We start from the raw sequence: 17,000 nt of genomic DNA, 5'->3' as shown, positions 1-17,000 counted from the left end.
GTTTTCACGCAGGTTTCCCTAGGAAACCGCACAAACTTTGATTGAAATCCAACCGTCTGTAAATATGAAAACCCACTAGTTTGGGATTGGGAATAATTTTGATTAGTAGGTACTAAAAAGAATAGATTTCTTGAGTGTATTACCTGCTATTATTGCTTGAATTGATTTATTTTAATATACTATTTTTATTCAGAATTAATAAAAATGTTTTTCTATGACCGTTTAATAACATGCTCATTATTCACTATTTTTGAATAGATAATAACACTTATTACTTTATCCTTCAGTAATGTCATTACTCACGGGTTTAATTAATCAAATGATGCGTGTCTAGTAGCAGATATTAAGGTCGAAACAGACTGTCATTACGTTACATGAGCTTGCGTGCTATTAAGTTGCAATCTTTAAATTTCATTCTATAACAGAAATCCACCAAAATAGTGTTTATCTTTACACCAGGGGTGGGCAAATACTTTTAAGCGCGGGCCAAAATGAACTTTTCAAAATGTCTCCCGGGCCGGTTTACTATTATTATACCGCGTACTTACTCTGTGCACACGCGAATGTTTTTGGTGTAGTTTTTCCCTACCCTAGAAATTTTTTTGGCAAAAATACTATAAGTTTCATCATTTTAAAATTTGAAGCATTTGGACAAAGATTTTGACTGTTAATAATAGATAATAGTATCTAATAATAAATTGTCTTACTTGGGTGTACATGGGAACAATTTGCGCCCTGTAAAATATGTCACGCCCAGTAATTTTTAAAGAAATATGGTCAATTATATTAAGTCATAACACGGATACAGTAAAAAAATTAAGATAAGTGGATAAAATACTTAGGATTCTGGATTACGGAAGATCTAAATCCGATATCAGGAATTCGATTAAGAATAGAGCAATTGAGAGCAGCCGTTTTGAAGATGAGTAATTTTTGAGTAACCAAAAACTCAACCTGCAAATCCGATATCGGATTTGCAGTTGAAGTATTTTATGAATGCAATTATTGTTTGATCTCTTCTGTGTGGTTGTTGAGGTTGGTTTTGGAAAGAATAGATCTCAGTGGGTTGATAATAGTCTATTAATATCAAACTGACTAGAATATTGTTGAAATTAAAATTTATTTAAAAAAAGGTATAAGTTTTTAATCTAATAGCACAAAAAATGGTATTTAAAATACCATTTTATATCCTACCAGATTAAAAACAATGCAAAACCTTCTCTGGTTACACCATCCGAGGCTTCTAAGAATGCAAGCCATGCGGATTCTGAGACTATTCGCGGTGTGCAAGTACTTGGAAGGGAATTGAGAAACGATCGTGCGCGAAAAGCGGAGAAATATTGCAACTTTCTTAAATAATTCATATTGTCAATTGAAATTGTCAAATTGACGTACATTTCATATCTACTGTCATTGAAGAAGAAAAATTATATGTTGCTCCACAATATTGATATGATATGCAATTATTATATAAAGGTAAATTTAATTATGTAATTGTATTTTACTTGCAGTACTGAATTTTAATAACTAATTTTATTTACTACATATAGTCCAGGGCGCATCTGTTTTGAGATGGACGTTGAGAGGTGACTCAAATTTTTTTGCAGAAATTGCTTGAAAATAACTCAAATAATAATATTTGAGTTATCCTCCCACTCAAAATGGTTCGGAACATTGTTTAAATAATCAAAATGTCAAAATATGAAGGAAAAATTCGATTTTTTTATTGGTTTTTTAATTATAACTTTAAAACTATTCATTTCTGAGAAAAGTTGTACTGACATAAAAGTTGCGTAATTAAATGTCCTACAATATAGAATTGGTTAAAAATTTAAAAAATAGTCACGCTTGTTGCAAAATATCAAAAATTGCGAAAAAAACATACAAAAACAAGTATTCGCATTTTACGTTTTTCAACTATTTATGCTACACTTAGGACCTTTATGTTTTACCCAAAAAAACTTTATGATATAGTAAAACAACGCTGTACATAAGTTTCATTAATATTGGTTTAATAGATTTTGCAAAATAAATTTTGCAATCCAGCTTTCGCAAAAAAAAATCTTTTTTTTAATGTTGCTGGACTGAAAATAAAGCAGATAGCAAGTTGAATTTTTTTTGCTTATAGAAGTGTACTGTACCTTTCATTTGCAATTTGCAAAATTAAAATTGATTAATTACCACGGCGTCAGGAAATTATTTAAATAAACATTAATTTTTGGTGCTACGCACAGGACAGCGGTGGTTGATTCACACAAGTTGATTTCCACCAAAATTTCTTCCAATTTTTATCTAATATATTATTTTCTTACTGTATATTTTGTTGTAATTTAATATTTTAATTCCACAAAAATCAAACTAATTTTATTATTGTTTGTGAAATATTGTTTAAACAATTGCATATGTTTAAAAATAATAAACTTTTGTTCTCTAAGTTAAAATATCTGAACAAAGAAAGTTTTTGCTAAAAAAGTGTTATTTCAAAGGATAGAGTATGAATGTGTTTTTATTTTGCAATAATCAAATTTATTTATTTATATCGAAATGTAATAAAAATTAAAATGTATCAATCATTATCAAAAAGGTCATTGGAATGCCCAATCAGAGCAAACTATGCGCTGGTAGCACCAATAATTAATGTTTATTTAAAAAAATTCCTGACGCCGTGGTAGTTAATCGATTTTAATTTTGCAAATTGCAAATGAAAGGTACAGTACACTTATATATACAAAAAAAAATTCAACTTGCTATCTACTTCATTTTCAGTCCTGTAACATTTTGAAAAAATGAATTTTTTTGCGAAAGCTGGATTGCAAAATTTATTTTGCAAAATCTATTGAACCTATATTAATGAAATTTACAGTATTATTTTACTGTATCATAAAGTTTTTCTGGGTGAAACATGAAGGTCCTAAGTGTAGCATAAATGATTGAAAAACGTGAAATGCGAATACTTGTTTTTGTATGTTTTTTTTTTCGAAATTATTGCTATTTTGCAACAACGGTAACTATTTTTTAAATTTTTAACCAATTCTATATTGTAGGAAATTTAATTACGCAACTTTTATGTCAATACAACTTTTCTCGGAAATAAATACTTTTAAAGTTATAATCAAAAAACGAAGAAAAAAATCGAATTTTTTCTTCGTTTTTTGACATTTTGATTATTTAAACAATGTTCCGGACCTTTTTGAGAGGGAGGATAACTCAAATATTATTATTTGAGTTAATTTCAAGCAATTTCTGCAAAAAAATTTGAGTCACCTCTCAACGTCCAAATGTACTATTTTTACAGATGCGCTCATGTCTAATACAATTGTTTACGTTTTAATAACATAACCTGAATCTTATTTTTTCTTCTTATTATTTTTTTGGACTATGGCCTTGACAATTATCCAGTGACCAGGACTAATATAATTGGCCAATATAATTGAAAGTGCGAATAAAGTTGCAGAGCGTAGAAATAGGTGTCGCTTTACCGAACTTGCACGGTCCCAATAGGGTGATGAGGGAATTTTACAATTTTGAAAAATTGAAAATGTTTGTTAATTTTTAATGAAATTTATTTCTTGTATTTTTGGAAGAAACTGTTGTGACTCCTTTATAAAATTATTCGCTTTAATGCTTGTATTCTATCTAGAAGGAACTTTGCTACAAGGAGAACCCATGCTGTTGCAAATTGGTCTGAGGGTACATTTTCTTTGAATGCGGAGTGACAACCTAGACATCCAATATCACCCAAAGAAAGAAAAAGTGCGAAAGTAAAAAGGAAGTATGAAGAGAAGGAACAATACTATTGTTATAACAATTAAACCATCCCATGTAAAACATTATATCAATGTTTAAATTACTTTATATATTGCTGTTCCAGCAAACGTTGTCATGAGATCAAGACAATTGGTGTGTTTTCTGGAACGTGAACTGTTTCTTGACTTTTATAACCCTTCTTTATTTATGACTTAATACCCCTTATCTGTTTGTCGAGTGATGCAAGTTTAATTATGCCGGTTACCTAGATTTACGAAAGAGCGTGCGAATGTAATGTTGATTTAAGGATTTTTATCTACACTAACTTTTTATTTCTATTAGGTACAATAATTTATAAATTTTCCGCTATGTTTACTAAAGGATTAATTTCAAGATTTTTAAAGCATTTAATCGATTTTTAATTCTTTCGTTTAAAAGTATAGATTATTTTTCGATGTGCACGTGGTTGTTTGCTTTAAATGTGTTTGGAATGAGTCATATGGCATTTGTACATTTACCAATAAAATTTTAGAATAATTCCAAAAATGTACAATAAAAAGATGTACACCGATAGCAATAAAGAAAGATAGCTTGCTGTGAATTGAGATTTGTATTCTGTAGACGTGTTTCTACCAAAAGTGCATAGAACTCACCCTTATTCACCCTGTGCCTAATTCACCCCTTACTCAAAAAGGCACCCCTTTAAATGGTAGAACTCCGCGGTTTTTTCATATTTAGAGGTCCATTGGCCATATGAAACTATAAAACCCCGTTAACGTTGTACTGATGTTTGATGTTTCACTTCCTTCATTTAGTGAAGGTATTTCTATCTTCTCTTTAGATTCCTCCTAACAAGTAAAAGAAAAAAAGTGATATTGTGCCGATATGTGCTTTTGCTCTGGGGGTGGTTTTCACCCCCTCTTGGGGGTGAAAAAATATTCGTCCAAAGAAAGTCAGGAAATGGATAGACTGGCTAATTTTAAGTAACTTTTGTTCTATAGAGTTTTTTCACTAAGTCAATACTTTTCGAGTTATTTGGCAGTGAATATGTTCATTTTTTCAACAAAATAACCACGCTTTTAGACGGTTTTTCGCAAATAACTCAAATAGTAAGTATTTTGTCGGTAAAACATTCTTAGCAAAAATATAGCCTGTAAAAAATTTTAAAAAATGGTGTATACATCACGTCTCTAGACCTAGTAGAAGCAGAGATATAGCTAATGAAAAATAGTTTCATATTCGTCAAATTCCAAATGGAATACTTTAACGTGAAATAACCAAAAATGAAGCACATTTCGGGGAAAACTCATTACAACTTATATAAAGTGTTTAAAAAAGCTTCATTTTTGTTTTATAAAAAAATTTCTAGCATCAAAATTAAACAAGTTACGCTCAAAATAAAGTTAGTCCCTTTTGGTTTTGGTAAAAAAATCGAGAAAATCACCCCTTAATTAGTATCTTAAATGAACTTAATCGTTACGACTTCACAAGTTTCTTGACTCGTGTATATATTGTTTATATGATCTGTAAGTTTCATCGGTTCGAAGTCCTTATTATTGAAAGGGCTGTAGTTAAAAGGGGTTGAACGAGTCACTGATCACGAATATATGCAAATTTAGAAACACCAAATCTTAATCAATTTTTGTCTAAGAGAAAAACAAAAAATTACATGATATTCAGAAAAGCAAATCTGACTTTTTTTGTTTTTCGATATTTTTGGTATCTCTAACAATTTTTAAGTTATTTTAAAATAAATCATATTTTTCAAAATTTAAATTTTTAACAATTTTACTTTGAAACCAAATTTTTTCAAAAATAAGCACTTTGAATCGATGAAACTTACAGATCATATAAACACAACATAAGTAAAATAATTTGTGGAGCGGTAACGATTAATTTCATTTAAGTTGCTAATTAGGGGTTGGTCTTCCCGATTTTTTTTTTTGCAAAAACAAAAGGGACCAACTTTATTTTGAGCGTAACTTGCTTAAATTTAATGCTAGAAACTTTTTGTAAAAACAGAAATAAAGCTTTTTTTAAACACTTTAAAAAAGTTATAATGGGTTTTCCCCAAAAAGTGCTTAATTTTTTGGATATTTCCCGTCGAAATATTCTATTTGAAATTTGGTGAATATGAATCTATTTTTCATTGGCTATAACTCTGGTTCTACGAGATCCAGAGACCTAACACGTACACCATTTTTTTTTACTTTTTTATAAGCTATATTTTTGCTAAGAACGTTTTTTTCGACAAAATACTTACTTTTTGAGTTATTTGCGAAAAATCGTCTAGAAATGTGGTTATTTTGTTGAAAAATGAACATATTCACTCGCAAATAACTCGAAAAGTGTTGACTTGGCGAAAAAGCTCTATAGAACAAAAGTTACTTAAAATTAGTCAGTTTACCCATTTACGGACTTATTTTGGACATATATTTTTTCACCCCCAAGATGGGGTGAAAGTCACCCCAGGGCAAAAGCACACATCGGCACAATATCACTTTTTTTCTTTGACATGTAAGCTATACGCATGCCAAATTTCATGTCAATCCAAGCGGTTCTTTAAAATTTAGAGCAAAAACCGTGAAAGAATGGACTATTTGGCAAAATCAGGTCTGACAAAGTTAGGTCTCCTGAAACAACAAAATTAGGGGACTAATTTTGTCGGGGTCGACTCTACACACGTCCTGACAAAAGTATCATTGACAAATGATGAACAAACAAGTATTATATACAAAAGTATATAAGTGTAAAGACAGAATGTAAAATTATTATTTTATTTCCATTTTGTCTAAACATAATTAGTCCAGAAAGCCACTGCGCATCCGCTAGGAAAAATATTCTAATTCGGATTTTTTGCACAATGTTACTCAAAAAGGACTCCTTTTAACAAATTTGCATGTTGCCAGGACCAAAAGGTGGTCAAAAATTTTTTAAACGTTTTTTTTTTGTTTTTTCCTAAAATTATTTTTTTTTGCATGGAAAATGGTTTTTTTAGGTTTTTTGGATCATTCCAAAGAGAAAAGGTCTTTAGTGACTTTTCTCTAAAAATGATAGTTTTTGACATATAAGCGATTAAAAATTGAAAAATTGCGAAATCGGCCATTTTTAACCCTCAAAAACTATGTGAAAAACTGAAAATTTGAATGTTGCCAAGGTAGGTAGATATTCTTTAAACATCGATTGATGAAATCCCTGAGAGTTTTTTGCAATATAATATTCAAAACTCCTTTGTTTTTTAATTGCTACTCAAGCGTGCGCGACACTATTTTCCACCGACAGTATGGTGCAAATGAAAAAAATAAATTCGTTATTTCGTAAACCGGCGACTTTAAGGAAAAATCCCGAAACAGGTCGCTTTTTATTTTTAAGTTATGATATTGTGGCATATATGGTATACTAGTGACGTCATCCGTCTGGGCGTGATGACGTAATCGATGATTTTTTTAAATGAGAATAGGGGTCGTGTGGTAGCTCATTTGAAAGGTTCTTCAATTCTCTATTCAGTAATGTAAACATTTACATAATTATTTATACAGGGTGTCCTTCTACTTCTTTTTTTGTCAAATAATTTAATTTGATAGAATTTTTTTGGACACCCTGTATAAATAATTATATAAATGTTTATATTAGTGAATAGAGAATTGAAGAACCTTTCAAATGAGCTAGCCCACGATCCCTATTCTCATTTAAAAAAATCATCGATTACGTCATCACGTCCAGATGGATGACGTCACTAGTATACCATATATGCCACAGAATCACAACTTAAAAATAAAAATCGACCTGTTTCGGTATTTTTCCAAGTCGTCGGTTTACGAAATAACGAATTTATTCCTTTCATTTGCACCATACTGTCGGTGGAAAATAGTGTCGCGCACGCTTGATTAGCATTTAAAAAACAAAGGAGTTTTGAATATTGTATTGCAAAAAACTCTTCGGGATTTCAAACATTCAAATTTTCAGTTTTTCACATAGTTTTTGAGGGTTAAAAATGACCGATTTCGCAATTGTTCAATTTTTAATCGCTTATATGTCAAAAACTGTCATTTTTAGAGAAAAGTCACCAAAGACCTTTTCTGTTTGGAATGATCCAAAAAACTTTTTTCCATGCAAAAAAAATAATTTTAGGAAAAAAACAAAAAAAAACGTTTAAAAAATTTTTGACCACCTCTTGGTCCTGGCAACATGCAAATTTGTTAAAAGGAGTCGTTTTTGAGTAAGATTGTGCAAAAACTCCGAATTAGAATATTTTTCCTAGCGGATGCGCAGTGGCTTTCTGGACTAAATGTGTAAAGTCGTATTTTTTAATTTCTAACGTCATAATTGGGAGTAATACACATGATTTTTTTTTAATGGGAATAGGGGTCGTGTGATAGCTCATTTGAGAGGTAATTCAATTCTCTATTCAGTAATAGAACCATTAACATAATTATTTATACAGGGTGTCCAAAAAATGTTTTTGGTTTAAATTTACTGACATAAAAAGAAGAATGCAAGTAATTTATTTAATTCAAAATACATTTTAATGCTCTCAGAAAACAGAAAAAAGTGTATATTTGAAAAATAATCATTGCTTTTCGCTTAAATTAAATGTTCAAACTGTCAAGAGGAAGGTGGGTGGCTGCTTTAATACTGAATTTAAGCAAATACAATATTTTTATTTGTCAAATAAACATTATTTCCTGTTTTCTGATAGGAGTAAAATGTATTTTGAGTTAAATAAATTACACACATTCTTCTTTTTATGTCAATAAATTTAATTCAAAAAAAAGTTTTTGGACACCCTGTATAAATAATTACATTAATGTTTATATTACTAAATGGAGAATTGAATTACCTTTCAAATGAGCTATCACACGACCCCTATTCTCATTTAAAAAAAATCGTAGACGACGTCATCACGCCCAGATGGGTGACGTCACTAGAGTGATATATACCTATGCCAAAAAGTCGCAATTTAAAAATGAAAATTGACCTATTTCGCGATTTTTTTCCAAAATCGTCCATTCTCGAGAAAATGAATTTATTCCAACCTTTACGTGCTCACTGTATAATAATTGCATATTTATGAATCATATCAATAGTGTGAGCAACAAATAATTTTTCTTCTTCAATGACAGTAGGTATGAAATATACGTCAATTTGACAATATGAATTATGTATAACTATGAACTATGAAAGTTGCAAGATTTCTCCGCTATTCGCGCACGATCGTTTCTCGTATGCACTCCAAGTACTTGCACACCGCGAATAGTAATAGATAGCAATAAAAGTTAATAACAAAAATTGTAGACAACTTTGAGCTCCACATTACAAAATTAGTTGTTACAAAATTATAATGTTACAAGGTGTTCCATATCATACTTAGTGTCAGTCCAAACTTATGTTTTTTTAAGAAACACCCTATATTTTATTTTATATTCCAAATCTTTTTAACTTCCCCATCACAAAAATATAAAGGTTTGTTATGCTATACAGGCACAACAGCAATAACAATATTTACAAAGTTATAACCTTATAACCAATGTTCTATGAAAATCTTAAGAAGTTCAGCTCCTTGTATAAATAAAAATAAGCACAACAGCAATGGTTTATTGGTGCCATATTTTTTGTTGATTGTCAAAATTTATAAAAATGGTTGATATTGCAATTTGCTTTATATCGAATACAGGGTGAGTCAAAACGCAAGTACATTATTTTCTCAGTAATTTTAAATAGAACACCCTAATTAATAACTTGCTCTGAAAAATGAAAATATCTCGAAAACTAACAAATTTAGACATAGCGAATATTATACAAAAATTAAAGTACGGTAATGGCACTTTTCGATAATGATATAAAATACAGGGTGTTCTATTTAAAATTTCTGAGGAAAGAATGTACTTGCGTTTTGACTCACCCTGTATTCGATATAAAGAAAATTAGCAATATCAACAATTCTTAAAAAATTTCACAATCAACAAAAGAATATGGCACCAATAAACCATTGCTGTTGTTCATTTTTATTTATGCAGGAAGCTGAACTTGTTACGATTTTAATAGAAAATTGGTTATAACTTTGTAAAAGCCCTATAACATAACAAACCTTTATATTTTTTTGATGGGGAAGTTAATATGATTTCGAATATAAAATAAAATATAATGTGTTTCTTTTAAAAAAACATAAGTTTGGACTGCCACTATGTTATCGAACACCCTGTAACATTCTAACTAACTTTGTAATGTGAAGCTCAAAGTTGGCTACAATTTTTGTTATTAACTTTTATTGCTATCTATTACTGTAGCGAGTTTAGCGGATCTACTGAGCTTTATCACACTAATCAATCACCCTGTATATTGAATTTAAAATTATTTTAAAACGAAAAATTTGTTTATCATTACTTTTTAAACCACAGAAATGTCTGGCAATTATAATTCATATTTCTAATAATGTTTAAAAAGTAATGACAAAAAAAATTTTCGTCTTACAATAATTTTAAATTCGATATGTTTACCTGTACAAGTGTGCTGCGCAGTAATGAACGCAACCTGTATCAGTAGCCAGATGGCCGGTATGATGTTCGAGGAAGCATAGGGAATAATATATTAAAGAACCAGTTGTCTTAATGTACTTGTTTTTCCGACGTTGCTAGTTCTTGGTCAACAGTCTAAATTTGTCAGCCCTAAATTTATCAGTGCGTGTGTAGACGGTTTTTTATGCTATACAAATATGGAATATTAAGCACAAAAACTATCAATAAAAACATATGCTTAATAAGTGGCATTGTAAATTATGTAGGTACGATAGGACTGAGTATTATCGCCCCTTCTATTTACTGTTGCAAATGTGGCACATGGAAAATCGTGTCCAGATAATAGCTCTTTACTTTTGTAGGACATATGTTCCCAAGCACTGTTAAAAAACAACAAATTGAATACAAAAATTTCAAAACAAAATACCTATAATTAATCTAATTAACTATTTCTATTGGGTATTAACCATAATTTTAGTTTAGAAAGAACTTTATTAAATGTATGACTATCGTAACACTTTTTTCTATTCGTTATTCATTACCTTAATGTTTCTGTTCCACAATGAGATACGAATATATTTGACTTAATATTTTTTAATGGATAGAAGCCATGTATCTCCATTATTTTAACTAAGTAAATTGTTATTGTTGAAGAACTGAATACACTACGTGGGTTAAATTGAATATGAAATGAAGCTAGTACATAAATTAGTATCAAGTAGACACTATTTGATGATTTTTTATTTCGTGAAGAATATTCTACATATTTTGGTACACTTTTTTCGAAATATCATTAGAACTTGCAGGAAAATATTTAAAATAAAATCCATGAATAGCATACTTACTTACTTATTTACTTAAGCCATCCTCTTGTACCTTACGGTGTCGAGGTAAGTGGAGAAATCAGACGTCTCCATGCCTTTCGGTCATTAGCTAGTCTTTCTGCTTCTCTCCACCCAATATTTCTTTTTACGCAAGCCTTTCCAATATTTGCGTTCCACGTTCTTGCTGGCATGCCTCTTCGTCGTTTGTTGTCAGATGCCGCTTTCTATACCCTCTTTACAGTTTTACCTTCACTCATTCTCGCCATATGTACAAACCATGATAACTGTTTCGTTTCAAGTCTGTCGGTCCTTCCAACACCGCATCGTTCACGTATGTCTTCATTTCTTATACGATCACGTCTGGTCACCCCGGATACAGCACGTAAATATCGCATTTCGCATGCTTGAATTTTACTACGGATGTTGTCGTTCACTGTCCACGTTTCACTACCGTAGAGTAGCACCGGCTCGTATACAGTTTGAAATACTATCATGTTTGTTTTCAGGCTTATTTATTTCTTCCTAATAAAACTTTTATTTAGTGCATAGTATAATTTTATTGCACTCACACACTTTCTACGGTTTAATATTTCTCAGATTTTGTTACGTGGTGCCCGATCAAATGCTTTTTCCAAGTCCACAAAACAGAGAAACAACTTACTGTTATGCTCTAAAGCTTTTTCTGATAACTGTCTCACCGTGAATATGAGATCGGTTGTACCTCGCTCTGGCCTAAAGCCGCATTGGCTGTCATCCAGTGTGGCCTCGATATTTTCTCGCAGCTTTTTCTTTAGTATTATTTTGTAGATTCTACTAGCAACTACCAATAATGATATTCCCCTGTAGTTAGAACACTTACGTTTATCACCTATTTTGTGTAATGGTAGAATAGTTGCAAGAGTCCAATCTCTAGGTATGCATCCGGTACGCCAACAGCTCCTTATGATCTTCCATAGTAATTGTAATCCTTCTCCTTCCATATATTTAATTAGCTCAGCCTTAATAGTATCGTGTCCTGCAGCCTTGCCATTTTTTAATTTTAAAATTGCTTCCCTGTATTCTTCGTATTCTTCTACAGGGTGAATAGCATACATAGTTCTAAAATCTTTTGCGAAATAAATACAAGTGTCATTCGTAAAAAAAGGTTTCTATGCTAAGAAAAAGTGCGACGTGCTGGGAGAAATCTGGCAACACTGTCTTACACATCAACTCTCCCTCTCTCTCTCTCTCTTACCCCATCACTTTTGCCTCGCTGCATTGATCAGTGTCGGCCTAGCAGCCTTCGAAGATGGAGGTCCCGGTCGCCGTTATCGCCAATGTGAAATTCATGCTCTCATACTTTTTTTAAATGCAAAATGGATTTCACCTATTGACAGTCATCGTTAGTTGCTCGAAGTTTATGGATAAAAGTGCATATCTGTTCGCAAATGGTCGGAAAAGATCGCAAAGTATCGGAGCGGAAGGCTTTCAGATCCTTCACTGAATTCTCTGCCACCATTTGCGAACATGTTAAACAAATATACACTTTTACCGTAAATTTCGATTAACTGACGATGATTGTCAATAGGTGAAATCCATTTTGCATTTAAAAAACGTATCACAGCATGAATTTTACATTGGCGATAACTGCGACTGGGACCTCCATCTTCGAAGGTTTGCTAGACCGACACTGAGGAATGCAGCGAGGCGAAAGTGGTGGGATAAGAGAGAGGGACAGTTGATGAGTAATTCAGTGTTGCCAGATTTCTCTGGATATGATAGGGAACCTTTTTTTACGAATAACCTTGGCGGTAACAGCGACCGGGTAGGGGTATTCCCATCTCCCATCTTCCCATCAGGTACATTTTAAAAATCCCCCAAGTCGGGTAGGTACTGGTACCCCATTAGTAGGTATAATAATAATTTTCTCTTGGAATTATAGATTAGGGAAAATTTCTTATTAAGATAGAAAAACATTCTACCCCCAATATCCCTTTCTTCAATATTGTACAGAAATTTTTGGTTCTTTGCGAACTTAAGAAACAGTTTCTTTTGGTTGGAAATGTTGGCCGTGGAATCGATTTCGCTACTGATACATAGGATAAAGCTTGGTTAGATGTTTGAGACCTATTGACTGTTTGAGTATCTGCTTCACCACTGCTCATGTAGTTAAAAACAATTATTTCTATATGAAGGTATACTAATGTCACTGTTTTTGCACTACGTTTTACAAAGCACGACAAAATACAGAACGATGTTACTCGCTAGACACCTCGTAGTGGAATGAATTTATCTTTCAATTAACTGCTAATTCAATATCCAGACAAAATAGAGTATAATGCCATCTTTAAAGCCCAGCATAATTGAAATGTTTAGTCAAAGAGGAAAATTGATATTAGTGTGTGAATGTTATAAATTCAAAGAACAAAAACGAAAATTAGCTTCAGATGAAACAAAGTGGAGATTTGTAAAGAATAATTGCAAAGCTTTCATCAAAATTGAAGACAATAAGGGTCGAATTACAACTAGTATAAACAATAATCATATCCCATTGAGATTTAAAATTGTTTGATATTATTTTTATTTTGCTATGTATATCTATTTAATAAAGTTATTCTATAAATGTATAAAAATAAATAAATAAATAAATAAATAAAAAATTTAAATAAAATAAAAATCAAAAGAAGCAGGTTAGACAGGGCTGTGTCTTGTCGCTATCACTGTTTAATGCATCATCATCATAGTCATTAACATCTTAGTAGATGTGTTGTGGTTCATAATTGGGCTTCAGCAGCTCGGACAGTTTGATTGATAATATTTCTCCACTGGTCGCGGTCATCAGTTACATGTATTGCCTCAGTATACTGTTTGTTGAGAAGCTTTTTAGTAATGTCCGCCCATCGCTGTGGAGATCTTCCGCGTTGGCGTTGAGTCTGAGGCCTTCCTTGGACCACCAACCGCTCCATTTTGTGATCACTTCGATGGATATGACCAAAGAACTTTAAAATTCTAGAGTAAACATATGTGAAATTAGATACGCCGATGACACAATACTAATAGCAGAAACTATTACAGATCTACAAAGAATTTTAGATAAGGTTGTTGCAATGAGTGAAGAATTTGGTCTGTCACTAAACATAAAGAAAACGAAATTCATGGTTATATCAAAGAAAAATATTAGAATCATCAATCTCCACGTAAATAATAAAACGATAGAACGAGTTCAGAATTATAACTATTTAGGAACAAACATTAGTGAAACAAACGATTATACCAAAGAAATCCGAATTAGAATAGAAAAGTGCATTCACTAATATGAAACAAATATGTAGTAGAGACCTCAGCCTAAATCTTAGAAAGCGAGTACTAAAATGTTATGTATTTTCTGTTCTTTTGTATGGTGTGGAGACATGGACTCTCAATAAACAATGCCTCAATAGATTGGAAGCATTTGAGATGTGGACGTATCGAATATTGCTGAGAATCTCCTGGACAGACAGAATAACCAATGAGGAAGTACTAAGGAGAATACAGAACAGCAGGGAGATACCGGATTCCATCAAAATAAGAAAACTTCAATACTTGGGTCACATTATTTATTATATATTTATTATATTCAATACGTGGTTACAGATATGAACTTCTAAAATTAATTATGCAGGGAAAGATTCAAGGAAGGCGCAGCATAGGTAGGAGAAAAATGTCCTGGCTGAGAAATCTCAGAGAATGGTTTGGATGCAGGTCAACTGAACTCTTTCGGGCTGTGTAGTGTCAAAAGTGAGAATAGCAATGATGATTGACAGCCTTCGTCGCAGAGATAGCACGTAAAGAAGAAGATAAATGTATCTTTCTCCATTGAGATGTAAAGTTATTTGATAGTAACAATTAATATCCCAGGAGCCGAGCTGGTATATTTTATATCGAGCCGTTTTAATCTTTGGGCCGACTTGGGACATTTTTAAAAGACCTACCTGTTTCTTGGGCCGAGATAGATACTGCCCACTGGGCATAGGGAACCTTTTTTACGAAGGACCCTCGTACATTGTAGTATGCATTGTAACGCTATTTAATATCACATATTCAGCTTCACCTCGCTAGATCTTATCTCACCTCTTAGTGTATAATAATATAAAAGAACTCATTTTTAGTTAACTAACCAATTTTATTAATATGTATTTTTAATTTTCAGTGGAACTTTCCATGTGTTTGTCGCACCAGATCCATCGAAAGAACCCAATCATATTCACACTTACGAAAATAGTGGCAGCTTCGGAGAGTTGGCGTTGCTCTACAACATGCCCCGTGCAGCTACGGTCAAAGCAAATAGCGAAGGTTCCCTTTGGGCTATGGATAGGCAGACCTTCAGAAGAATCGTTCTCAAGTCTGCGTTCAAAAAGAGGAAGATGTACGAAGCGTTGATAGAAAGTGTTCCGATGCTTAAAACTCTTCAGCCTTACGAACGTATGAATCTTGCTGATGCATTGGTACCTAGGTGAGTCAAGTTGTTTTGGAATTTTTAATATTTTTATATACAACACTTCTTCGTCTTCTTTTTATGTAGACATGACTGTCTGTTCCAGTAAGTTGTCATTCCATCGTTTTCATTGTCTTCCCACTGATCGTCGTCCTATTGGGGAACCGTCTCTCGCCGTCCTTACTACTCTATTTGTTGTCATTCGGTTTATGTGGTCGTTCCACTTAGTCTAGGCGCCAGAGGGGTCACCGTGTCCTTTTCAATTCTGATGGACAAACTCAACGGTTTCTTATGGATTTTTGGCTGCTGATTACGAATTTCGAGGGTGGATTTCGATCCGAGTGGTCAAAAAATTGTTATAAACAATTTAATTGTTTATAAATTGTTTATAAGACTCTGGCTCATAAACTAAAAGAGAGAAAAAAGAATGTTTCAGATAAAATTTGTTCGTTAATAAAAAATTAAGAAAAAAACGTTTACTAAACGTACATCCAACAATTATAACTCAAGATATTGTAAAATTAGTGCACAATGCATATTGCAAATTGCAAAATACGCGAAGCTTTATCGATCGTAACTCGGTTTCTACGCGTGCAAATGAGCCTTGGTAGGTCTCATTTTAAAGCTTCATTAATAGGCTTCCAAACAGAGTTTGTTAAATTACTTTATCTTCATTTGTTTGAAAATTATACCCGTTTGAAATTATAATTTTCTTAAAAACATTGTACATTAATTTGTTTATAAGGTTTTCAAGTAAATTTGAGCTGTAAACATTTATACTTTAATTAACAATAATGATAGAAGAACTCAAAAGGAATAATTTGAGCTTAAGAAAATGTTCGTAAGTTTATTTTTGGTCAAGATATCGATATTTTAAAGGGCGCTATGGGGCGCAACATCGTCTCACAGTCAAGTATTTTTCGACGCTTCATCGATCGTAACTCGGCTTCTACGCATGCAAATGAGCCAATATGTGATATCCATATAAAAATGGATCGAGTTATTTTGCAGCATCATCATTGCATATAAAACGAGCATTTATGTTGTGGCGGCATACACAGAATTTACGTGCCTTGATGATGCTGCAAAAGAACTAGATCCACTTTATATGGATACTATCCACTATCCACTGGATACCTACTACTAGATTATATCTATATGATATAGATAATTAGACTCTGAAGCCCCAGAAAGTTTTAGTTTTACTGCGTACAAGAACAGACTTAGTCCCACCATGTAACTGTAAAAATTGCTCTAAGAACTTATGCAGACGTAAAAAAGCTGAGATTCCCTGTATATCTCGATTCAGATGCATGAAACAAAAAGTTTGTAAAAATAGTATTAATAAATAATATCAACTTACTTTTTAGTTCTATTTCTGAAATATCAGTTTTAATGTTTCTTTTTTCTCATTTAGTACAAAAAATAGAAGACAAAGTAAATAGGATGAAAGGTGATACG

At 32.1% G+C, this 17,000-nt stretch overlaps 1 protein-coding gene across 2 annotated transcripts in view; it reads left to right on the top strand.

Moving 5' to 3' along the window:
- Positions 1 to 17,000, top strand: part of LOC114333064 (cAMP-dependent protein kinase type II regulatory subunit) — a 358,330-nt gene that overhangs the window by 300,528 nt on the left and 40,802 nt on the right. For both annotated transcript variants that reach the window (XM_050654336.1, XM_050654337.1), the window contains exon 3: positions 15,255 to 15,557. In XM_050654336.1, coding sequence (XP_050510293.1) covers positions 15,255 to 15,557 — 303 coding nt within the window. The remainder of the gene's footprint in view (positions 1 to 15,254; positions 15,558 to 17,000) is intronic.

This window comes from Diabrotica virgifera, chromosome 6, assembly GCF_917563875.1.
Source record: "Diabrotica virgifera virgifera chromosome 6, PGI_DIABVI_V3a".
Taxonomy (NCBI): Eukaryota; Metazoa; Arthropoda; class Insecta; order Coleoptera; family Chrysomelidae; genus Diabrotica; species Diabrotica virgifera.
Note: the sequence above shows the minus strand (reverse complement) of the source record. Positions and strands in the feature narration are given on the sequence as shown.